We start from the raw sequence: 26,583 nt of genomic DNA, 5'->3' as shown, positions 1-26,583 counted from the left end.
CATGCCCCGATGATTCCGTCATCAGTTGGGGTGTGACATCAATAACTTTGAATTTGACATGTATTTACAAATTGGTTAAGTTCAATTATTGTAAAGACAATTCGTATTCTTCACCTGCTTGGTGTTGATGATTATATACAAGACTTCGAGTCTTGTTCAACACAGACAATTTGCACATGTTCGAAGATCCACTCGAAACCTTTGACAAGTTCTCTAATTTTTCTGACCTGCAACCTCTCGTTTCAGGTATACTGTGACAACTCAAACTTTAGACTTATTTTGATGTAACGTTATGTGCCTATATGATACTTTGAGTAATGAATGTTTTGTTTATGTGCATTATGTGTAACGTGGGTTGCATGATTGTATGTATGCATTGAATCGCACAACACTAGGCAACCCGAACCACACAACACCCACACTCGCACAAGCCCTTTGGGCCGTTTTACTTGTGTTCGGACTTCAAGGGCTGCCCAAGTAAGGGCCGGCCCATTGCTTTTCTTTTGCACGTACAAACATACACACATGAGGGAATCTCACCTCATTTGTTACAAAATACTTTACACACACAAAACCCTAGCATCTCTCCTCTCTCTCTCACGAACCAAAGGCAGCCGAACAATTCCTCTATACCGAAGATCTTTATTCGGATCATTCTCTTCTACTCGTGACCGGTTAGTGTTTGTATTGTTTTGTTTATTGATGATTACATGATCTCATGCTTAGACTAGAACAATTAGGGTTGTTGATTTGATGAAAATATGATCTATGTGTTGATGTCTTGCAAGTAATCGGTTGAATATAAGTTGTTAAATGTTGTTAAGATGATTGTAAATCGCATGCTTGTTAATCGGTTGTATAATTGTATTAATCGGCTATTGCATGATGAGAATCGGATCGGCTGTTGTTGATGATTAGGGATCTAGAACACGAAATTAGACTATATGTTCAAATGTTTGAATATTGCTCATGTTGATGTGGATTAGGGTTCATAAGAGTTCTTGATAAAAACATTTGAATTATGCTTGTTTGATCGATATTAGGTGAATCGAATGATTGAATGTTGTGTTAATTGATTGGTGTATGTTTGGAAACTGATAAACAAATTGTAACTGAATTGCTTGATTTTTGGGATGATTGAAACAAATCGCACAAGATCAGGTCGTACAAGACCTGATCCGATCACACAAGTGCTAACCGTACAAGTCCGGTCGCACAAATAGACCTGACCGCACAAGAATTCCCCAGTCGCACAAGGACCTCTGAATCGCACAAGAGGTTATCCGTTTATAGTTGTTGGGCCGGACAAGCCCAAGGGCTAATCGCACAAGCCCTAACCTGCCCGCACAACCCGATCGGATGCAAGTTGGGCCGTGTGTATTTCCTGATCGCACAAGTCACTTATACACTATTTGGGCAGTTTGTTATTGGGTCACTTATGTTTCTGTTTTGGGCCGAATTATATATTGGGCTGGGTATTCACCGGATCGCACAAGGCATGCATGTATTATTTATTTTGGGCCGGATATGTTAATAGATTTCTTATGTAATTGGGCCGGGAATTGTTGGACTTAGATTTATATCGCACAAGATGGTTGGGCTTGCACAAGCTCAACGGCCCAACCATCCGAGACACACAAGTATGATTATGATATGCTTGGACTGATAAACGTGCTATACGTGTTTGCTGTGATTCATACGTGTTTACCATGATCCTTGCATGCTTGCAACGTGTTAACTTATGTGATACATACGTGCGATACTTGAACCAAACCTGACCTGTATGGTAACCCTGTTAGGACGCGGTTGACCACCCTTAGTTCAAGAACCTTTTTGTGTATCTGCCGAGCAACCCAAGGTGAGTTCACACAGCCAAGGCATGGGGTTCCCAGGGTGGGAATGGGATTGAATGAATTATACGTACATACTTAGTTAATGGAACTTAATGATACGAGTCCTAAGGGTGAGGATGGTGAAGGATAAGATACGGCTAGACTAGTATACCTACTTGAACAGATCTTCGCACACACGCCAAGGGTTGGCTGCGATAATTATGACTGATCTTCGCACACATGCCTCGGGAAGGCTGCGAACTATACATATTAGAACTTCGCACACATGCCAGGGTGGCCAGCGATACAAATATACATAGTCTAGGATATTTGGGAGTATTAACCCAAATCTTCGCATACATGCCGAAAGGGCCCGCGATGGAAACCAATACTATACATGAGCAATGAACGAACTAATACGATACATGATTAGATGAACGAACGCAATGCATGCTATACCATTTCTATTACTGAACTTACTTTCTGTGAACTCGCTCAACTAGTTGTTGACTCTCTGCTGCATGCCTTGCAGGACCTTAGGTACATTATGGAGCTTGCACAGGGAGGAGCAGGTCGTTGTGGGCAAAGGATCGTGAATGCTATTTGAACACTTATGATATTTCATACATTAACACTTATGTTTGGGTTTATACTTAAATGCTTCCGCTATACTTAACTATATTACATGTTCGATATGATTGGTGGTTAAGATCCTGGTCAGTCACGTCTCCAAGCGGTGGTACTCCGCATGTGGATTTTGGGGGTGTGACAGATTGGTATCAGAGCCATTGGTTATAGAGAATTAGGTTTTAATATGGGAAAACGTTTTTATTAAAACCAGACTATAACCAGAACAGTGCTCTCAACGATCCACAACGACGCTTCGCTCCACGTGCAAGACTCGACATCCTAGGTAATAAGGTTTATGTTTATTGCCTGTTTGCTAGAACTGCTTAGAACTTTGCTCGCATTACGTTTAGATACACATGACTTTATTACATGAGAATACCTACGTGCTTACACTTTTCTGTCATCGCCCTACTCGCGAACCACTCTCAACTTACGTTACTTTTATTATGAAAATCATGTCTGGACGAATTAACATGACTCAAGCCCAGCTAGAGGCTCTCGTTCAAGCTCAAGTTGCTGCGGCACTTGCAGCTGCTCAAGCAGGTAGTATACCCTGCAGTATAGCACACACTAGGATCTTTAGATCCTACACTCCTAAACTAGCCTTGTATTTAAACTTTGCCCTATTCGTACACAATAGGTCAACCAGCGCAGCAGCAAGTTTGCACCTTTAAGAACTTCATGGACTGTCGTCCAAGTACTTTCAGCGGCACAGAGGGGGTAGTGGGACTCCTCCACTGGTTTGAAAAGCTCGAGTCTGTATTCGAGATGTGCGAATGCCCAGAGGCTCGCAGGGTGAAATACGCCACTGGCACGCTAGAAGGAATAGCATTAACTTGGTGGAACGCCCAAGTTCAGATCTTAGGGTTGGCAGCTGCTAACGCCACACCCTGGAACGATTTCAAGGAACTCATTAAGAGGGAATACTGCACGCGTGATGACATCCACAAGTTGGAGAATGAGCTTTATCACTTGAAAATGACGGGGTCAGAGATTGAAGCCTATACGAAACGGTCAAACGAACTGGCTATTCTGTGTCCAACTATGGTGGACCCTCCAGTGAAGCGCATTGAGTTGTATCTCCAGGGACTTGCGCCAGAGATCCAGAGCCATGTTACATCGGCAAACCTCGACAACATCCAAGACATCCAGCGTCTTGCCCATCGACTCACAGATCAGGCAGTAGAACAGAACAAGCTGCCCAAACGCGTCAGTGCAACTACTACTCCAGCTGCTACTTCTGCTACACCCAACGACAACAAACGGAAATGGGATGGGGATTCCAGCAGGGGATCAGTTTCCGTTCAGTCTCAAGCACAGCAGCGCAGAACCAACGACTACCAGAATTCGAGTCAGCAATCATCTGGCAGTCAGGGGCAGGGTGGATACCGGGGAGTTCACTTACTATGTGACAAGTGTAACAGGCACCACAGTGGAAGGTGTCGCAAAGAACGTTGTCAGAGATGTCTCAAGCTAGGGCACGAAGCCAAAGATTGTAGAAGCTCACGGCCAGCTAATCAGAACCAGCAACTTCCGCCACCAGCTCCTCAGAACCCACAGCAGCAGCAGCCACAGCGTGGAAACCGGGGATGTTTCCAGTGTGGGGCAGAAGGTTATTACAAACGCGATTGTCCTCAGTTGAACCAGAATCAGAACCACAACAATAACCAGGGCAACGGGAACAACAACAACAACGGGGGAAACAACAACAACAATGGCAACGAAGCAAGAGGTCGAGCTTTTGTGTTAGGACGAGGAGATGCAATGAACGATATTTGAACTTATAACTTGTTTTGGGTTTTCATTATTATGTTTCCGCTACTCAAACAAAGTTTAGTTTGAACATCAATCGTATTGGGTTTTATGAATTATTTTAACTACTATACTTTATGTTTGATATGATGGATGGTTTGATATTATTGAACGCACCTGCCGTATTTATGGACCTTATGAACAGGGTGTGCAAACCCTATCTAGACAAGTTCGTCATTGTCTTCATCGACGACATCCTGATCTACTCCAAGAGTCAGGAGGAACACGAGCAGCATCTACGCCTTATTTTTGGAACTCCTTCGGAAGGAGCAGCTGTACGCTAAGTTTTCGAAATGCGACTTCTGGCTTCGTGAAGTCCATTTCTTAGGCCACGTAGTGAACAAGGATGGGATTCATGTCGATCCATCCAAGGTAGACTCAATCAGAAACTGGCCTGCACCACGTACGCCAACGGAGATACGCCAATTCTTGGGTTTGGCGGGTTACTACAGACGGCTTATTAAAGACTTTTCAAGGATTGCTCAGCCGCTTACATTACTGATACAGAAGGATGTCACCTATCGCTGGGGAGAGCCCCAGGGGACTGCTTTTCAGCACCTAAAGGATAGACTTTGCAGTGCACCTATCCTCTCATTGCCAGAGGGCACGGACGATTTTGTAGTATACTGTGACGCATCCATTCAGGGTCTTGGATGTGTGTTAATGCAGCGCGACAAGGTTATTGCTTATGCTTCACGCCAACTTAAGATTCACGAACGGAACTACACGACGCACGATTTAGAGCTGGGAGCTGTTGTTTTCGCGCTTAAGATATGGCGACACTACCTGTACGGTACCAGGTGCACGATTTACACCGATCACAGGAGTCTCGAACATATTCTTAAGCAGAAGGATTTGAACATGCGTCAACGGCGATGGGTCGAGTTACTGAACGACTACGAATGCGCTATCAAGTACCATCCAGGCAAAGCCAATGTTGTGGCTGACGCTCTCAGTCGGAAAGACACTTTACCTCGGCGCGTGCGAGCGCTACAGCTTACGATTCAGTCTAGCCTTCCTGCACAGATACGAGATGCTCAGGTAGAAGCATTGAAACCAGAAAACGTCAGGGTTGAAGCCCTACGCGGCTCACGACAACGACTAGAACAGAAGGCAGACGGCGCCTACTATGTAACGGGGCGTATTTGGGTACCACTTTATGGCGGTCTACGCGAACTTGTAATGGACGAAGCTCACAAGTCTCGCTACTCGGTACATCCAGGGTCGGACAAAATGTACCACGACATCAAAACTACATACTGGTGGCCTAGTATGAAGGCCCACATCGCTACTTACGTCAGCAAGTGTTTGACCTGTGCGAGAGTCAAGGTCGAATACCAGAAACCAGCGGGTCTACTTCAGCAGCCTAAGATACCTCAATGGAAACGGGAAGAAATTTCCATGGATTTCGTTACGGGCTTACCCAGATCCCAGCGTGGGAATGATACCATATGGGTGATCGTGGATCGACTCACCAAGTCTGCACACTTCCTACCTATAAAGGAAACGGATAAGTTCTCCACGCTCGCAGACGTCTATCTTAAAGAAGCTGTTTCGAGGCACGGAATGCCCACATCTATCATTTCGGATCGGGATGCACGATTCACGTCAGAGCTATGGCAAGCGATGCACAAATCTTTCGGCTCACGATTAGACATGAGCACAGCGTATCATCCTCAGACGGATGGACAGTCTGAGCGAACGATTCAAACACTTGAAGACATGCTTCGGGCATGCGTTATTGATTTCGGCAACGGCTGGGAAAAGCACCTCCCTTAGGTGGAGTTCTCGTACAATAACAGTTATCACACCAGCATACAAGCCGCTCCATTCGAGGCATTGTACGGACGTAAATGCCGGTCACCTCTCTGTTGGGCAGAGGTGGGGGATAGCCAAATCACGGGTCCAGAGATCGTAGTGGACGCCACAGAAAAGATTGCACAGATACGACAACGCATGGCGGCAGCACGCGACCGTCAGAAAGCCTACGCGAAAAAGCGTAGAAAGCCATTGGAATTTCAGGTCGGGGACCGGGTTTTACTTAAAGTCTCACCCTGGAAGGGTGTGATTCGTTTTGGCAAACGGGGCAAACTAAATCCGCGGTATGTCGGACCATTCGAAATCATAGAAAAGATTGGCAAGGTAGCCTACAGATTGAACCTACCAACTGAACTCGGGGCAGTTCACAATGTATTTCATGTGTCGAACCTAAAGAAGTGCCTATCAGATGAAACCCTCATCATTCCTTTTAAGGAACTCACTATCGACGAGCGGTTGCAGTTCGTCGAGGAATCAGTTGAAATCGCGGACCGAGATGTGAAGGTCCTCAAACACAAGAGAATCCCTCTTGTTCGAGTACGTTGGAACTCCAAACGTGGCCCAGAGTACACCTGGGAACGCGAAGACAGGATAACAGAAAAGTACCCCCAGTTATTTGAAACCAATGCAACCACTACTGAGGCTGAAGCTACTACTTCGGAATTTCGGGACGAAATTCCAGATCAACGGGGGGAGGATGTGACACCCCAGGAAAATCAGTGAACGAACGATTGAACTTACCTAGCTACCTCAGTGAGTACATACCAAATTTCGGGACGAAATTTCCAATTAGTTGGGGATAATGTGACAACTCGAACTTTAGACTTATTTTGATGTAACGTTATGTGCCTATATGATACTTTGAGTAATGAATGTTTTGTTTATGTGCATTATGTGTAACGTGGGTTGCATGATTGTATGTATGCATTGAATCGCACAACACTAGGCAACCCGAACCACACAACACCCACACTCGCACAAGCCCTTTGGGCCGTTTTACTTGTGTTCGGACTTCAAGGGCTGCCCAAGTAAGGGCCGGCCCATTGCTTTTCTTTTGCACGTACAAACATACACACATGAGGGAATCTCACCTCATTTGTTACAAAATACTTTACACACACAAAACCCTAGCATCTCTCCTCTCTCTCTCACGAACCAAAGGCAGCCGAACAATTCCTCTATACCGAAGATCTTTATTCGGATCACTCTCTTCTACTCGTGACCGGTTAGTGTTTGTATTGTTTTGTTTATTGATGATTACATGATCTCATGCTTAGACTAGAACAATTAGGGTTGTTGATTTGATGAAAATATGATCTATGTGTTGATGTCTTGCAAGTAATCGGTTGAATATAAGTTGTTAAATGTTGTTAAGATGATTGTAAATCGCATGCTTGTTAATCGGTTGTATAATTGTATTAATCGGCTATTGCATGATGAGAATCGGATTGGCTGTTGTTGATGATTAGGGATCTAGAACACGAAATTAGACTATATGTTCAAATGTTTGAATATTGCTCATGTTGATGTGGATTAGGGTTCATAAGAGTTCTTGATAAAAACATTTGAATTATGCTTGTTTGATCGATATTAGGTGAATCGAATGATTGAATGTTGTGTTAATTGATTGGTGTATGTTTGGAAACTGATAAACAAATTGTAACTGAATTGCTTGATTTTTGGGATGATTGAAACAAATCGCACAAGATCAGGTCGTACAAGACCTGATCCGATCACACAAGTGCTAACCGTACAAGTCCGGTCGCACAAACAGACCTGACCGCACAAGAATTCCCCAGTCGCACAAGGACCTCTGAATCGCACAAGAGGTTATCCGTTTATAGTTGTTGGGCCGGACAAGCCCAAGGGCTAATCGCACAAGCCCTAACCTGCCCGCACAACCCGATCGGATGCAAGTTGGGCCGTGTGTATTTCCTGATCGCACAAGTCACTTATACACTATTTGGGCAGTTTGTTATTGGGTCACTTATGTTTCTGTTTTGGGCCGAATTATATATTGGGCTGGGTATTCACCGGATCGCACAAGGCACGCATGTATTATTTATTTTGGGCCGGATATGTTAATAGATTTCTTATGTAATTGGGCCGGGAATTGTTGGACTTAGATTTATATCGCACAAGATGGTTGGGCTTGCACAAGCTCAACGGCCCAACCATCCGAGACACACAAGTATGATTATGATATGCTTGGACTGATAAACGTGCTATACGTGTTTGCTGTGATTCATACGTGTTTACCATGATCCTTGCATGCTTGCAACGTGCTAACTTATGTGATACATACGTGCGATACTTGAACCAAACCTGACCTGTATGGTAACCCTGTTAGGACGCGGTTGAGCACCCTTAGTTCAAGAACCTTTTTGTGTATCTGCCGAGCAACCCAAGGTGAGTTCACACAGCCAAGGCATGGGGTTCCCAGGGTGGGAATGGGATTGAATGAATTATACGTACATACTTAGTTAATGGAACTTAATGATACGAGTCCTCAGGGTGAGGATGGTGAAGGATAAGATACGGCTAGACTAGTATACCTACTTGAACAGATCTTCGCACACACGCCAAGGGTTGGCTGCGATAATTATGACTGATCTTCGCACACATGCCTCGGGAAGGCTGCGAACTATACATATTAGAACTTCGCACACATGCCAGGGTGGCCAGCGATACAAATATACATAGTCTAGGATATTTGGGAGTATTAACCCAAATCTTCGCATACATGCCGAAAGGGCCCGCGATGGAAACCAATACTATACATGAGCAATGAACGAACTAATACGATACATGATTAGATGAACGAACGCAATGCATGCTATACCATTTCTATTACTGAACTTACTTTCTGTGAACTCGCTCAACTAGTTGTTGACTCTCTGCTGCATGCCTTGCAGGACCTTAGGTACATTATGGAGCTTGCACAGGGAGGAGCAGGTCGTTGTGGGCAAAGGATCGTGAATGCTATTTGAACACTTATGATATTTCATACATTAACACTTATGTTTGGGTTTATACTTAAATGCTTCCGCTATACTTAACTATATTACATGTTCGATATGATTGGTGGTTAAGATCCTGGTCAGTCACGTCTCCAAGCGGTGGTACTCCGCATGTGGATTTTGGGGGTGTGACATATACACTACTACAAAAAGAAGCATTTGCTGCGAAGTTTTGCTACGGAAAAAAATCGGTCGCAAATTTTGCTACGAATTAGCTACGAACACATTTTGCTACCATTTTGCTACGGATATTCCGTCGCAAATGAAATTAATAGGAAAATCCGTAGCAAATTCATAGCAAAACTGAGGAAATGAATATAAATGAAATATGGTAGCAAAATCCATAGCAAAATTCATAGCAAAACCACGAAAATAAATATTTAGAAATTAACCAAAAAAAATAAATAAAAACCATAGCAAATCTGTAGCAAAGTAGAGAACATAAGTATTTAAATAATAATTAAATAAAATGCCTACCAAAATTCGTAGCAAAATCTAGAAAAAAAAAACTTAAAACCAAACGTAGAAAAACTTGTAGCAACATCCGTAGCAAAGCGGATGAAATAAATATAAAAAATAACGTAGCAAAATTGGTAGCAAAACCATAAAAATAAATACTTATAAATTAACTAAAAATACTTAAATATAATTCGTAGCAAAGTTGAACATATGAGTATTTAAAATTAATAGTAAAATCTATATAAAAATATCTAAACCAAACGTAGAAAAAATGGTAGCAAAATCCCTTGCAAAAACGAGAAATATATTTAAAAATAAATAATACCATCGGTAGCAAAATTCGTTGCAAATTTGTCAAAATAAATAATCGAAAGATAATTGGGGAATTGGCCTATAATAATTCCAATTACACGTCATTGGCCATTACCAGGCCCACCTTTGAATATTCCCCATGTTAGTCCCACCTTTTACCTACCTTCCCCCACTGGTCCTCAGTTAAAAAAACCTAACGGAGTTGACTTTTTTTTTCCGAATTACAAACTGACGTATTAGGGCTTTTGATTAGCACGACAATACGAGTCTATTGATGTAAAACTTATCTCGAAACGGTGCTCCAAACGACTTGATTTTTGTTAATTAGAAGTTTAAACACCCGAATTACCCGAATTGAAGCATTGTTTTTATCGCTTGGAGCACAATTTCAAGACTCGTATCCTCGTTCTGATCAAAAGTCCTAAAACGTCAGCTTGTAATTCCGAAAAAACTTAACTCCATTAAGTTTTTTTTAACTGAGGACCGGTGGAGTAAAAATAAGTGAAAGGTGGACTGGCAGGGGGAATATTCAAAGGTGGGACTAACAATGGCCAATGACGTTTAGTTGGGATTATTACAAGCCAATTCACCAAGATAATTTTATAAAACCCGTAACAAAAACTATAGAAAAAATCAAGAAAATAAGTATTGGAATATAATTAATAAAATATATAGCAAACTAGAAAACATAAATATTAAAATATATTAATAAGTATACAAATAATTTTTTGACTTTGACTTAGGTCGCCCATCACATTCTTCTAACCAACGGAGTTTGCCTCTGTCTATTAAACACATGAAACCAAACCAAAAAGGTCATTACAAACGGGCATAGTAACCTTGGAAATGGATTACCCAAAGAAGGGCCGAAAGAGGCGATTGCTTCACACGACCACTTTTCTAGATTTCATAATTGGATCAAATAATGGTCATGGTGGCAAACCATGGTCGAACATGATGAATGTTGATAAAGTAAAGTCAACTAATGGTGAATCATGGTCGAACATGGTGAATATTAATCAAATAACATCCTTAGTTGTGAATCATTGTCAAACATGGTGAGTGTTAATCAAGTAATGTCCATTAGTGATGGATCATTTTCAAACATGGTGAATATCGATCAAGTAATGTTCATTGGTGGTGAACCATGGTCTAACACCCTCATATATGGTCAACCATGGATGTATATGATACACTAAGACTCCATTATAGACTGTTGCGACTAATAATGACACATTATCACTACTTACGAATCATTATGATGCTAATGTTGTAATACGATACATTAGGTGTCAGTGCATTAATGTGTCCGTAGCCGTTTTGGTAAGTGTCTAGAATCTTGTATAGGTCATTCATGTGTTTTGTGTTAAGTTAGATAGAGTTTTGAGTTTAGATATAACCGAACGCATGAGTCATACTGTTGGAGAGTTAGTCATATGAATCATTAGACATATGGTCCACCTGCTTTTAAATGAGTAGTTGCATGTGTCATTTGTTTGATGTGATAAGTCGCATGAGTCATGCGACTGGCATTGCCTATATATAGTAGTGTACACGCGACTATATCATAACTTCTATGATCGGCTACATCTAAGGGGGAGTTTGTTAGTGCATTAATGTGATAGTGATAAGGGTTAATGGCAATGAATGACAATCAGAGATAGTGATACAAAACAAATAATGGGTGAACATGATCTATTAAAAACTTTTTACGTATCGCCATAAGCTCATAACATAGTAAAACATAGTCAAGTTATGAACCACACTCAAAGTTGGTCGATTATAATTAGTCATAGTATTTTATGTGAAAACAGATTATTTAACATTTATATATACGTGTCTATATATGTATACATACACACATTAGGGATAAGATTGCTACCGATCCCGAAAATTCCAAAAAATGGGTAATGGTACCGGAAGTGCTCGGTATGGTACGGTACGGTACGGTATTCGAAGCTAAAAAGTGTGTGAGTTTATAACAGGACCTGAAACACGACACAAACCTAACACGAAAATTCGCACATTTAGGTTTAGTCTAAATGGGTTCAGGCTAATTTAAGGTTGAACCCGCGAACCCGTTTAGCTAAATGGGTCGGGTTCGAGTCAACCCAGTTGGGTTGGAGGGTTTATCCGTTTAACCCCTTTATATTATATTATATTTTTTTATAATTTTTTATGTTATAAACTAAATTGAGTGTGTATTTATACCATAATTATAATTTAAAAGGAGAAATTCACATGAGATTTTATAATTTAAATGTGATTGTATTATAGAGATTTGTGTTTCTTAAGTAAAATTTAATTTCATATATTAATTTGTGGAAATAATTAAAAAAATAAAAAAAATCGATTGAATGGGTCGTGTTCGGGTCAATGAATATTCGGGTCAGGTTTGGGTTGACATGTATGACACAATATTCGGGATTGGGTTCGTATGGAGTTTTCGGATTCAGGTCGGGTTGAACCCACCAACCTACGAACATGACCCATTTGGGTCGGGTTCGTATATAGTGTAAGGATCAAACACAAATAAATTTAATATACTAAACAGTAGAAATGAAGGATGTTTTTTAGGGGTATTGGATTTTAATAATCCAAAGTTTCACTGATTGGCCGGTAATAATCCCAACTTCAAAAATTGCCTACAACAGTCCCAACTTGTAAGATTTTGGCCACCAATGATCCTTGTCTAACTGGGTTATAACCTTGTTGGGCTGGTGACCTGCAACTTATTCTGGCGACCCGTTTTACCCCTGAAACCACCAAACGAGACCACCACTAATCATCTCCGACCTCCTGTAATCTTCTCCGCTTCTCAAAAGTTTAAAATTTCCACCATCTACGCAACTCCGGTGACCTGCAACTTATTCCGGCGACCTTCTTTACCCCTGAAACCACCAAAGGAGACCACCACTTGTCATCTCCAACCTCTAGTGACCTTCTCCGCCGCTCAAAACTTCAAAAAACTAACTGGGTTACAACCCAGTTAGACAAGGAACATTGGTGGTCAAAATCTTAAAAGTTGGAACTGTTGTAGGCAATTTTTGAAGTTGAGATTATTACCGGCCAATCAGTGAAACTTGGGATTATTAAAATCCAATACCCTTTTTTTTATTTTTTTCCATCTACTCATGTATGTTTTTTAGCTTAAAAGTAAAAAATAATCTAGAGTAATTGTATATTACTATGGCCAGATCAATTATATAATTTTTTTAGGTTTTAACACTAAAACGTTACGACATTTTGATAAATTTATAAACCCTATTATCTGACAATGCTATTTTTATTTAAAAATTATTATTGAGGTTTCAACTTTTTATTTGTCGTAACCTTATGTTTTCATTACTTTAATTGTTAAAAAATAGAAAAATATTTTATAACCTCCCTTAAATTCATTTTCCCTCCACCATAACTACTTTTTTACCTCCACTAACTCACTTTCCTCCAAAACTACTTTAGTTCCCTCCCAATTTCAAACACAATTCAGCAATCCCCCTGTTGGGGAATTTTCAGAAACCGGACGATCAGAGAGGCGTGTAATCACTCTCAGATCAAATTATTTCGGTGGTTCACCCGAATAATTCAATCGGATACAACTCTGATTTCGAGAAATTGAACTAGTGTATGTTGTTTGTGTGAATTAATGAACCAGAGGAATTGTGATCAAAAATTGAATACGAAAATAGGGTTTTTGGGGTGTAACTGCCCAATGGCAGTTAATCCAATTTTTTGGACAAAACTGCCATTTAACTGCCATTTTCAAACATTTCGAAAATGTGGCAAAATTCAGAAAAATAAAATTTCTGTCACATTTTTATTAAAGCAATTTAATAAAAATAAAATTTTTCCAGGGGCTCTGCCCCTTGGACCCCGCCAGGGGCTGCCGCCCCTTGGACCCTGCTCCCAGGGGCGCTGCCCCCGGACCCCCGCCAAGGGGGCGCTGCCCCCTTGGAACCCCCGTAGAGTACTGGCTCCGCCCGTACACTTCGAATAATAATAACTCAAACAAGCGTGCACTCCCGCACCTCCTAACTTGCTTGATGTGTATTATTATTCGCTTTGATCACCTAGTCAATCCCCTATTACACTAAAATATCTAACATTCCTCCCCCATTTTAGCGTAATCCTTGATTAACTTAACAAATTCACAACAAATTAAACTTATGCGTAAATGAAATATCGCGACGATTGAATTTCACATTAGTATATTACACATTCCAAATATTCGAATATAGGGGTGTTGCTAAGGATTGAACCCTTTCTATTCAGTGAATACATGAAGATAATATACACACAAGTTTACATACTCTAATGTTCTTTCTTGACACTATTTTTACTAGCCTGTGTCCCATCCTTCAATGAACATATCAAAGCCAAGTCCTAGCTTCTTGAAGCGGCTAAACTTCATGCTCATATAGGTAGCTCTTTATTCTTGCACCTGCATATGCAATTTTTCAAAGAACTATTAAGAAGAGAACCTTCAACCTCCTTTAACTTGCAGGTCTGAACACATACCTTGGGATGATGCTACTAATGTGTTCCAATTTCTAGATGTTAAGCTTTCCACATTGAATTCAGCACCTAACGTCATATTAGGTGGGAATTGGGTATCTTAACACGAGAAATCTCAGGTGGACTTTAATCCTATCCCTACAGCCGCCTTGTGCACAAGATCTCTACATAACTCTTTGGTTAAGTGGTCGGCTAAATTCTGTTGAGTTCTCACAAACTCCACCGATATCACCCCTTGCGTGATGAGCTCACGAATCATGTTGTGTCTAACACCTAAGTGTCTAGACTTCCCATTATACACTTGGCTATATGCCTTAGCCAAGGTAGCAGCACTATCACATCTAATAGATATTGGTGATATAGGTTTGGGTCACAATGGAATCTCATAAATCAAGTTTCTTAGCCACTCAGCTTCTTTGCCAGCTGCGGCTAATGCTACAAACTCAGACTCCATTGTCGAATCAGTTATGCAAGTCTGTTTCTTAGATGCCCAAGATATGGCACCTCCTCCGAGCAGAAAAGTCCATCCACTCGTGGAAGAATGATCTTCCTTGTTTTTAATCCAGCTTGCATCTGAATAACCTTCTAAAACCGAAGGAAATCCAGTATACGTCAAACCATATTTCATGGTTCCTTTCAAGTACCTAAATACTCGATTCATTGCTTGCCAATGACTTGCACCTGGATTGCTAGTATACCTACTAAGCTTTCCAACAGCATAAGCTATATCCGGTCTAGTGCTAATCATGGCATACATGAGGGATCCAATGGCCCTTGAATATTCAAGTTGGCTTACAGCTACACCTTCATTAGGTGAAAGCTTAAAAGCAGGATCCATTGGAGTGCTAACCGGAGAACTATCATGAAAATTAAACTTTTTCAATATCTTCTCAATATAATGAGATTGAGAGATAGATATGCCATTGTTCTCCCTTTTGATCCTTATGCCAAGGATCACTTCCGCCTCCCCCAAGTCTTTCATATCAAAACAAGATGACAAAAATTTCTTTGTTTTATCAACTTGATCCTGGTCAGTACCGAAGATCAACATGTCATCTACATTTAGACAAATTATGACTCCTTTCCTAGAATCATCAAATTTATTATATACACACTTGTCTGCTTGGTTTAATACAAAACCATTAGACAAAACCACTTCATCAAACTTTTGATGCCACTGTTTTGGTGCTTGCTTTAAGCCATATACTGACTTAACTAGCTTACACACCTTATGCTCATTGCCTGGCATAACAAAACCCTCTGGTTGTTTCATATATATCTCCTCATCCAAATCACCATTCAGGAAAGCAGTTTTCACATCCATTTGGTGAATTACAAGATTATGTATTGCAGCCAAGGCAACCAACAATCTAATATTGGATATTCTTGCTACAGGAGCATATGTATCAAAGTAGTCAATTCCTTCCTTTTGTCTAAAGCCTTGGATAACCAATCGGGCTTTAAACTTTTCAATTGAACCATCTACTTTCATCTTCTTCTTGAAGATCCATTTACAACCAAGTGGTTTACACCCAGGGGGCAGATCAGACAGTTTCCAAGTGTTATTCTGCATAATAGAGTCCATCTCATCATTTATAGCTTCTTTCCAGAAAGCTACATCTCGAGATGCCATGGCTTCACTATAGGTTTTAGGATCTTCCTCAATATTGAAGCAATATTGATATTGAATTTTAATTTCATCTCTAGATCCTTCAACCAAATATAGCTGAAAATCATCACCAAATGATTTAGCTTTTCTTGCTCTACCACTCCTCCTAAGTTCCGGAGGAGTATCAATCACTTGATCAGCCATGTGAGAGTTACTAGAGCTTGGAACCATGTCTCTAGGTCTAGGCATTGAAGAGAATCTATTCTCATCATACTCTGCAGTTCTTGCCTCAATAGCCGTATGCACTGACACGTAGTCATTTGGTTCTATAACATAGAACCTGTGAGCAAATGAATGCTCCGCATACCCAATGAAAATGCAGTTAATACCTCTTTCCCCTATGTTCCTTATCTTAGGATCAGTGAGCCTCACCACGGCTCTACAACCCCAAACTCTCAGCTTATGCAGCTCAGGTGGTTTTTTATATCAAAGCTCATAAGGGGTGGTCTTGTTCCTTTTATTTGGAACCCTATTTAGCAAATAGCAGGCTGCCAACATAGCCTCACCCCAAAAGCCCTCACTTAGGCCCGAATAGGACAACATGGTATTGACCATTTCCTTTAAAGTCCTATTTTTCCTTTCCGCCACACCATTTTGTTCCGGTGTGTAAGGAGCTGTGGTATGGTGTATTATTCCAGTAGATTGGAAATACACCGGATCAAAATACTCACCACCTTTGTCCGTATGTAGGGTTTTGATCAACCAACTCCGATGAAGCTCTACTTCTTGTTTATAAATCTTAAACTTTTCAAGAGCTTCATCCTTAGCATGCAACAAATATACGTAACAAAATCTAGTAGCATCATCTATAAATGTTACTACATATTTTTTATTACCTAGAGATGGTGTAGCATGAAAATCACATAGATCACTATGTATCAAATCTAACACTTTAGTTTCCCTATGAACATGTTGCATGAAAGGCTTTTTGGTTATCTTATTCAACTTGCAAACATGGCATTTATCATTGTTTATGTTAATAGGCGGAATTAAGCTCATTTTAGACATCTCTTTAACCCTTTTATAATGTACATGTCCTAGTCTAGCATGCCATAATTCCGATTCAGTCAAGTTGTTTCTACTACTAGTTGAAGCTATACAATTTGCATTACTAGTTGAAGGTATATCATTAACATTACTAGTTGAAGCAACACAAACAGATTCATTCATGAACGAGACATCAACATTCAACATAAACATACCATTACATAGATAACCGAAACTAACAAAGGTACCATGTCTTGACAAGATATACTTGTCACTTTCCAATACTTGTTTGTACCCACAATTATTCAACACAATGCCACTTAACAGATTCTTTCGAATCCCGGGCGCATACAAAACATTGTTCAAAAGTAAAGTTTTCCCAGAAGTAAACACAAGATTAACAGTTCCTATTCCCTTGATTGGTTCAGTTGCAACATTCCCCATCTTTATGATAGACCCGTCTTCGATTGGTTGAAAGTCTTTAAACCAACGAAGATCCTTGCATACATGACTTGTTGCACCCGAATCAACCCACCAAGCAATGTCATCATCATGCACATAAAATGCCTCAGAAATTAGTGACACATAATTCTGAACCGAATTATTAAATTGTACTAAATTCTGACCTTGCTTGCCCGAGTCCTTGGACCCGCTAGAACCAGCCTCTTGCTTGTCCTTTGAACCAGACTTCTTGTTTTTCTTCATCAACTTACAGTCCTTCTTAAAGTGACCAACCTTACCACACTTCCAGCAAGGGTAATTCGGCTTTTTGTTTGAACCCGAATTGTTGTTTCCTTGAAACTTGCGTTTCCCTTTGAACTTACTGTTTCCTTTGGATGATTCACCCGTTTCAACCATGTTCACAGAACTTGATCCAGCCCGTTTCTTTTCATCATTGATCAACACATTTTCCTGTGCTCTCAAGCCTTCTTCAATTCTGAAGTGGCTTCCAAGTTCAACCAAAGTTAACTCTCCTTTCTGATGTTTCAGATTGTGTTTAACATCTCTCCAGGAAGGAGGTAACTTGTCAATGATACTCGAAACAGAGATGGATTCATCCATCTTCATATCATGTTGGGCAAACTGCCCCAGAATTCGTAGCAATTCATGATATTGTTCCATCACAGGCCGTTCATCAACCATTTTGTAATTATTGAAATTACTGACAAGAAACTTCTTACTAGAAGAATCTTCTGCCATGTATTTGGCTTCCAACGTGTCCCACAGTAACTTTGCAGTTTCAACATTTTGATAAACATCAAATAAGGGATCAGACATACCGTTCAGGATGTGGCCAAGACAGATATAATTGTCGTTCTCCCACTTTGACCTCTTCCTGATTTGCTCCAGATTTCCCTCCTCCTGTATCTCCGGGATTGGAGTAGTCAACACGTACACAACCTTCAACGAACTCAGAAGAAAATGCATCTTCTTCTGCCATCTTCGGAAGTCCAGACCTTCGAACTTCTCCAGTTTGTTCTCCTTGATTATCATATCCTTCATCGATCCGCTTGCCATCTTCACAGAAATTAATTTGATCTTTGTTGGGGAATTTTCAGAAACCGGACGATCAGAGAGGCGTGTAATCACTCTCAGATCAAATTATTTCGGTGGTTCACCCGAATAATTCAATCGGATACAACTCTGATTTCGAGAAATTGAACTAGTGTATGTTGTTTGTGTGAATTAATGAACCAGAGGAATTGTGATCAAAAATTGAATACGAAAATAGGGTTTTTGGGGTGTAACTGCCCAATGGCAGTTAATCCAATTTTTTGGACAAAACTGCCATTTAACTGCCATTTTCAAACATTTCGAAAATGTGGCAAAATTCAGAAAAATAAAATTTCTGTCAAACAGCTCGACCCCAGCCAGGGGCTCTGCCCTTTGGACCCCGCCAGGGGTTGCCGCCCCTTAGACCCTGCTCCCAGGGGCGCTGCCCCCTTGGAACCCCCGTAGAGTACGGGCTCCGCCCGTACACTTCGAATAATAATAACTCAAACAAGCGTGCACTCCTGCACCTCCTAACTTGCCTGATGTGTATTATTATTCGCTTTGATCACCAAGTCAATCCCCGATTACACTAAAATATCTAACACCCCCATATTACCCTAATTCAATCGATATTATTACTATGTCTTTAGATTTGCCCCTCTCTAAAATCCTCATCCCTTCCCTCTTATATCCCTTCCCTCTTATGAATGCCGATTTGTCTTGAGTGTTTGGACACAAAACAACAGGTATATTTTCCTTTGACATTTGATAAGTGTTTCTCTTATATGTATTTCATTATACTTAACTTCAATATGGTCCATCTAGTTTGGTTTGCAGGAGTACTAAAACCTTGTGAAGCATTAATGCTTATGAACAACAAGCCCATCAATTGTTTGATAATTTGCCCCGACTAGATGCTGATGTTGGGGACACACAAGAAGACAACCCGTTCATGTCTACTTCAACTTTACTTTCTTTGGCTGAGATGTACAACAAAATAAGGAAGTTTCATGAATCAAGTAGTTTATTAACGTCCTGGAAAAGAAGCATTGGAAATAGTTTTTTTAACAGAATTTCTTGGCAGGTATTTAGATTGTTAATAGTGTTATTCTTAATTTTTTTTTAATGATTATATTGCTTCTTATGAAACAGGGATGACACAATTGAATATGCATATTTTTAGTTTAAGAAAATACACATTGGTTCAGAGTGATCATTGATGGAGGTATGCCTCGCATGCAACTTTGGTACACCTTTATCTCTATTTATCAGATTCTTATCTTTTCAACATTTTGAATTTACAGTTTAAATACTAAATGAATCTGCTACTTTTTTATATGTACAAATGGCTTCATTCGATGAGCATGACAATAATGGATGCATATGGGACTTGTGCTCAAAGTTCAAGAGATAACCTTTACCCGTCAAATGGGATGGTTTGTATGATGTCAAACTACTATGAAGACATTACAGAATTCAATGAATACAAACTTGTGATTAGGAAATAAAATTAGATTATTCTTTATTGCACAGTACAGTTGTGTTAGTTTATATAAAATTGAATTATATAGTTTTTTGGGTTGAATTATGTTTGTATGTATATGTACGATTTTTTTATACATTTGCAATTGAAAAGCTGAATAATCAACAATTTTGTTTTATATTTTACAAAAAAAGTTTTTTTTAGCAAAAGCTTTGATAAAATTTTGTAGCTAAATTCAATAGTGCAATTTGTAACTAAAAGAGTGTAGCAAAATCCGTAGCATATTCATAACTAAAAAAGCGACGACTATTTTGTAGCAAAACTTATAGCTAAAATAGGGACGTCCCCTTTTGTAGCTTAAATCGTAGCGACAAATTGGTAGAAAAAATGTAGCAAATTTCTGTATTTAACTTTCATAGCGAAAATTACTTCGTAGCTAAATGTTAGTAGCAAAATTTCGTAGCTAAAAGTTAGTAGCAAAATTTCGTAGCTAAAACTCTATGTAGCTAAAAATTCATAGCAAAATTCCGTAGCAACCTTTTTCGTAGCAAATCTGTGGCTAAAATAGCAACACCCCTTTTTATAGCTAAAACTGTCGCAAATACAATTTTCGTGGCTAAATTTCGTAGCAAATAAATTCGCGTGGTAATACAGAGGATGCAAGCGTTATCCGGAATGATTGGGCGTAAAGCGTCTGTAGGTGGCTTTTTAAGTCCGCCGTCAAATCCCAGGGCTCAACTCTGGACAGATGGTGGATTTGTAGCTACGGACGAAATCCGTAGCAAATCCGTAGCAAAATGGGTGTTTGCTACGGATTTACTACGAATTTGCCTATAGCAAATACCTATTTCTGTAGTAGTGATACTTTCAGGTGCTAGGCTAATCTCGATAGTGCAACATGCTTAGGCTGTTGTACCCTGAGAAACAGACGGGTTCACCTAGGTGGCCTGAAATCTGTTTTAAGTGAAGCGTCTTGAACGTGCCTCAGCCAAACCTCGTCTTTCTTTTCTTGTTTGTTTACTGTGTTTCTATACAGTTTAAGGATCTTTTGCTTCATTTTGTTTGTAATTTTTTTGTCGGAAAGTTGTAATTTGTTCAGTACTTTTGTTTCTGTTCATATGGTTATTTTTTATTGTAATGTGTAAATGTAAATGTGTAATGTGTAATGTAATATGTAATGTAATTGAAAAGTCAATGAAATGATATTTTATTTTATTTTATTAACGGTTGTCCTACACATTTTTCTTACTTTTCATAAGACTACATGGTATGGTGATGGACCATCCTTGGAGGATGATCCGCCACGTAGGCGCCACATCATAGTCCTCCCAAGGATGGATCATCCTCCAAAACTAGGGGGCATGGGAGGATGGTCCTAGTCATAGTCCTCCCCACCCTTTTTATATATATTTTTTTTAATCTTCTATTTTTTTAACATTTAAAAAATAAATTAATAAAATGTAAACCAAATATTGTAAAAAGCCTTAAAATTTTGTAAAAAGCCTTGGAATTTTGTAAACCAATATTGTAAAAAAAAATTAATAAAATGTAAACCAAATATTGTAAAAAGCCTTAGAATTTTATAATTAGATTAAAAAAAGGCCTGAATGTGTATTCTTAAAAGCCCAGAATTACACAAGCCCATACATACTAAAACCCTAATGAGGTTCACCTATCACGTATTTTTTGGCATCTACACAAAAGCCTCTTCTTCTATTGTCTCTTTACCTTCTTCACTTATGCTCAACAATGGCAGGTTCAAAAATTCAATTAAACAACAGCAATCAAATCAAACAACAGAAATCAAATCTCATATTTTCTTCTACTCCTCTCTCTCTCTAATCAAAGAACAGCAGAAAGAAACAAAGAACAAGATGGGGGCCCACATGTTTGGTCCGTCGCAAACGTCTATACTCCGACGATGGGGACGGGACGGAGAGGGGCCGGCGTGGTGTGCCGCCCGTCGCCGAACCAAGACGGAAGGTGAGACGGTACCATACCGTCTAGCCTAAGTAAATCTATAATAATGTATATGATGTTAATAACCTTTAGAACATGGCTTGCACATGGATTACCAAACATAAAAGCATGTATTTTATACATCGAGTTGAGATCCTGTACAAATAGTGTTAACTATAAGAACCGTAAAATTTGTTTGAACCATTGATATTTTAAACCAAGGGTTGGTATTGATACAAATAAAACCCCTATATTTAATAATTAATAATTAATAATTAATACTATCAAGTTAGGGGTAGTTTAGCCATTTAGCAATTTCCCATTAAATACTAATTCCACCAAGTTTTTTTAAACTGAAATAACTTTTATATATTTCATTATATTTTTATTATATTTGAAAAAAAATATACCATAAATTCAAATATTTTTTTTATCTTTGACATTTTTATCTTTGATATGAGTACTATATTGCTATATTTTTTTTATTTATAAAAGTGACTCTTAAGAAAGTTACAAAAAAGTGTTTTATAATTGTGCTAGTTATATAGTTGGAATGCGTTAGTATGAAAAATGTATTGTGTTGATTTTAAATCTATACGCAAGTTCTTATTTTGTTGTGTAATTCTTATGTGTGGCTATTTTTTCCTTTTGTGTTGTTATTGGGGGCCTATTTGGAAATAAACTTGTTATCTACTAGTATGTAACAGTATGTGCTATTTACAAAATTAAAACAAAAACATGAAATTATGCTAGTATATAACAGTATGTGTTGTTTATAAAAAAAATGAAATTGTTTATGCAATATTATCTGTTGTTTACAAAGTTAAAAAAAAACATGAAATTATGTTGATTACGGTGCTGATTAATGTATTGATTACAGTGTTACGCTGATTACGGGATGTGCTGACGGTGGTAGTGTGGGATGTTACCGTCGGTTGTGGTAACGGTGGTGTTACTATGCTGATTAAGATGTTGATGTTGACAATGTGCTGATTATGATGCTGATGCTGATGTTGATTATGGTGTTGATTCGATGATGAAGAATACATTAGGAGATTAGCATTTGAATTAATTTTACATGAATTCATGGATAATATAATAATTGTTTTTAATTAGATATAAATAAAAGGGTATAAGAAGTCTAAAATTAACCATAAATCAATATTTTAATTGAGGACATATGTCATTAAACTGTTAGTTCTTACAGTTTGTATAAACATACCTGTTTGTAGATGATCTTATACCTTCATACATCTTCAGTTAAAAAATGTGGCAATTTTAATTTGGGGGCACCTAAGCCAAAAATTCACAAGAATCTGGGTAAAACGGAAAAGACAAAACATAGGGAAAAAAATCCATGGTTGAACTCACCTTCATGGAAATTGTGTAAGAACACAAAGATGGTTCAGTCCGGGGATATCCAAATGGAAAGACAAGTAAGGGTGTAAGGGGCACTCCCCTAAGAGGGGAGTCCCCTCTCTTACGCTTAACCAATCCTCGTCTGCCACGTCAACTCCCCTCTTAAACTCCCCTAACACCCTAAATTGATGGCGGCACTCCCCTCTTAGGTGACTTGGTTTTTATTAAAAAAAAAAAAAAAATTTTTGATTGGTCCATCTCCTCCCTCTCTCCTCCGTCTCTTCGGTGACTTCCCACCGATTTTGGTCCCCCAAATACCTCACCGCCTTGATGGCGGCACCCCCTCTAATCGGTAAGCATGTTCCCGCACGGGGTCACCGAAGGTGCCCCGATCCCCCTAAGGAGAAGCAAAAAGACAATGCTCTAGAAGAAGGAAGACACAATATATGTGGCAGAAAAGCAAAAGAGTTTCTGGTGAATCAGGAAAGATTTTTTTTTTATGTCTGCAAAATCAGGAAAAGTTTTAAAAGGTGTGCTTAGTGTTTACTAAGACTGGATGGTGTGGGTGGGGAATGAAAGATTTAAAAAAAACACGAGATGAAAGTGACGTTTTAAAAAAACAAATAAATAAACAATTAAAATCCAACAACCAATCAAAACAAACTCATTCAACAACAACCAACCAAGAGCTCCTACATCTCAAATCCACTCCCCTCCATGCCTGTGGAAATCTCTCTGCACTCCTCCCCACGCCACCACCACGTCATGGCACGGGGCAATGTGCCGGCTTGGTGAAAGGCTCCACGCTGCCTAGACAACGGGTACACCGTGCGGTCTAAGTAGTACATAAAGTTACAGAGACAGTGCATGGTTGGACAATGATATTCAGACACAACACAATTTTGCCAATTAATAGATAGGAAATGGCATCACTACATATATTAGTAATTGCCACCCCATATTTTATAAAAAATGAACGTATACCATGTTATGCTTGATATGTTATGCAACTGGCATTTTAGGGAGAATTAAAAATGCAACAGCTTCCTACCCTAGAAGAAATTAAAAGAAATCAATATATGAAATTTCAACATTGCATCTATAATTAAAAACTAGTATTGAGATTGTTTTAATCTTGATTCTTTGTGTTGCATTTCACTAATCATTCTCTAATCTCCCCTAAAATTGGACAAAAAACCTTTAAAACATTGGTAAATGTTACATTTTGAGGGTGAAAAAAGTTTAAACATTTGTTGATGTAGATGAATGTCCCGCCTTGATCTGTTGCCTACCCATAAGCCAAAGTAGAGTCCTCCTTGCAAAAGATGGTGTTTTTGATGCTTCTAGTGAAAATGAATCCAACCATTGACAAACTTGGATTTCTTGATCATCCTTCCACCTCCCAATACTCAGTTCAGAATTAGCCCTCCGATTCGCATTAGATTCATTCCGGTGAACCGGAAAACGAAAGGAGAATGACCCACTTTTCGACGGCCCAACGGTGGCGGTCACCGTTGATGTAGCCTTCTCTTTCTGCCCCCTAAGCCAAGACTTGGACACTGAAAAACTCTCCCTCTTGCTTTTCCCAATTGCACCACCACCACCACCAAAAACATCAATTCCTTTGAAATCCCTCCTAGAATCACCACCACATTCCGACATTGCCACCCGGTGACTCGAGGTGATTGGAAGAGAAGATTTCTTGCTAGCTTGTTTCTTTACATGGGTACTAATTGGTACTTGTAAAGATGAACTCTCATTCATCACATATTCAAAAGATCCCATTGAAAAACACCTCCTACCATCAATTGCCTGCTTCCCACCACTCCCCTCACCACCACCACCACCACCACCACCACTATCCACACTCTTGAACTTCCCAAGCTTAATAGTAACAACTTTCTCCTTATCTTCATCTTCTTTCACCACTTCACCTTTATCTAATTCAAATTCTACATTACTCAAATGGGAATTCACTTGTTCAATAGATGGACCATCAGGTTGATCATTATTAACACCCTCTCTAGAAATCTCACCACTTCCAGATTCAAGAACAAGCACAATTGGTGAAAAGCAAGTAGTTTGAGTCACATCACAAAGCAAACTACCTCTACAAAGAGGACAAGTGGAGTGAGACAATAACCATGTATCAATACAATCCATATGAAATGCATGGCTACATTTTGGCAATAACCTAAGCTTATCTTCACCTTCAAACTCACACAAACACACAGCACAATCAAAAGGATCTTTCACACCAATGATTGACTTGTAAGTGAAAACAGGCAATCTGTCAATGAAAGACTGGTCAACACCTGAGTCATGGAGATGAAACAGTTGTTGTAACTGGCCTTGAAGTACACTCACATTATCAAACTGGTCATCTGGATCTCTATTAATTGGTCTCATAAGGTATCTAACAAGAAGATGAAGCAACCCCGACATGAAGAAAATGATTGCAAGAATTATGATGATGAGTAGAACATTTGGACTCACCTTATCGTTTAGATTGAATGTATGTGAGTGGTGGCTGACGGTGGCCGGATGTGGCGGTGGTGGGAAAATTGGCCGGGTGTAAAAGTAAGGTCTTTCATAGTTAGAAACAAAGATTTTATGAACCATTTTTTTTTCTGGGAAGCAAGAGAAATACGTAAAGTTTGAATCTTTGGTGTAATTGTGTGAATATTAAGAGAATCTCATCTCATATTAATCACATAAGCAGAAGAGCACTCATACTTTACACGGTTTCTGAGTTGTATGCGTGTCAAAATGGGAGAGAGAGAGAGATGAAATGGGAGTCTGGTAGGATTTAATATTGTATCCAGCTGAGCAAACTAGATTTCAAAAATGAAGAGGAAGATAAATGCATTTATTGATGGATAGCATTAAACTGAGTTGCTATATATTTCTGTAATATGTATATATATAGGGCCGTGTAGAAGGTAATTCTTGTATGTGAAATGTGTGAAGAGTATTGAGAATGTGATGTGGGTAGTGAGTGTAGAGGTATGTGCCTGTTATTAGGGGTTTTTGAATCACTATTTTCATTGGTTGGATGTATCATAAATTTATGTGTGTGGACAATTTTAACACGTAATTGGTTTAGACGCACATTTATACTATATTTAGATCATATCATACTCAGTAAATCTCATTAATATCAAAAGGTAAGATTTAGACAGTCTTACCTCTAACCCGTACAAATAGAGAGACTGCTTCCAGTTATACTATATC

At 39.2% G+C, this 26,583-nt stretch overlaps 1 protein-coding gene across 1 annotated transcript; it reads right to left on the bottom strand.

Annotated features, from left to right (window-relative positions):
• Positions 1–24,442: 24,442 nt before the first annotated feature.
• Positions 24,443–26,181, bottom strand: LOC110928933 (RING-H2 finger protein ATL13). Its single transcript, XM_022171991.2, has one exon. It carries the CDS (start codon positions 25,969–25,971, stop codon positions 24,592–24,594), a length of 1,380 nt encoding a protein of 459 aa, XP_022027683.1. The 5' UTR covers positions 25,972–26,181; the 3' UTR covers positions 24,443–24,591.
• Between the last annotated feature and the right edge of the window lie 402 nt (positions 26,182–26,583).

The sequence above is a fragment of the Helianthus annuus genome, chromosome 3 (genome assembly GCF_002127325.2).
Source record: "Helianthus annuus cultivar XRQ/B chromosome 3, HanXRQr2.0-SUNRISE, whole genome shotgun sequence".
In the NCBI taxonomy this organism is placed as follows: domain Eukaryota; kingdom Viridiplantae; phylum Streptophyta; class Magnoliopsida; order Asterales; family Asteraceae; genus Helianthus; species Helianthus annuus.
This window is presented reverse-complemented; position numbering and strand designations above follow the sequence as displayed.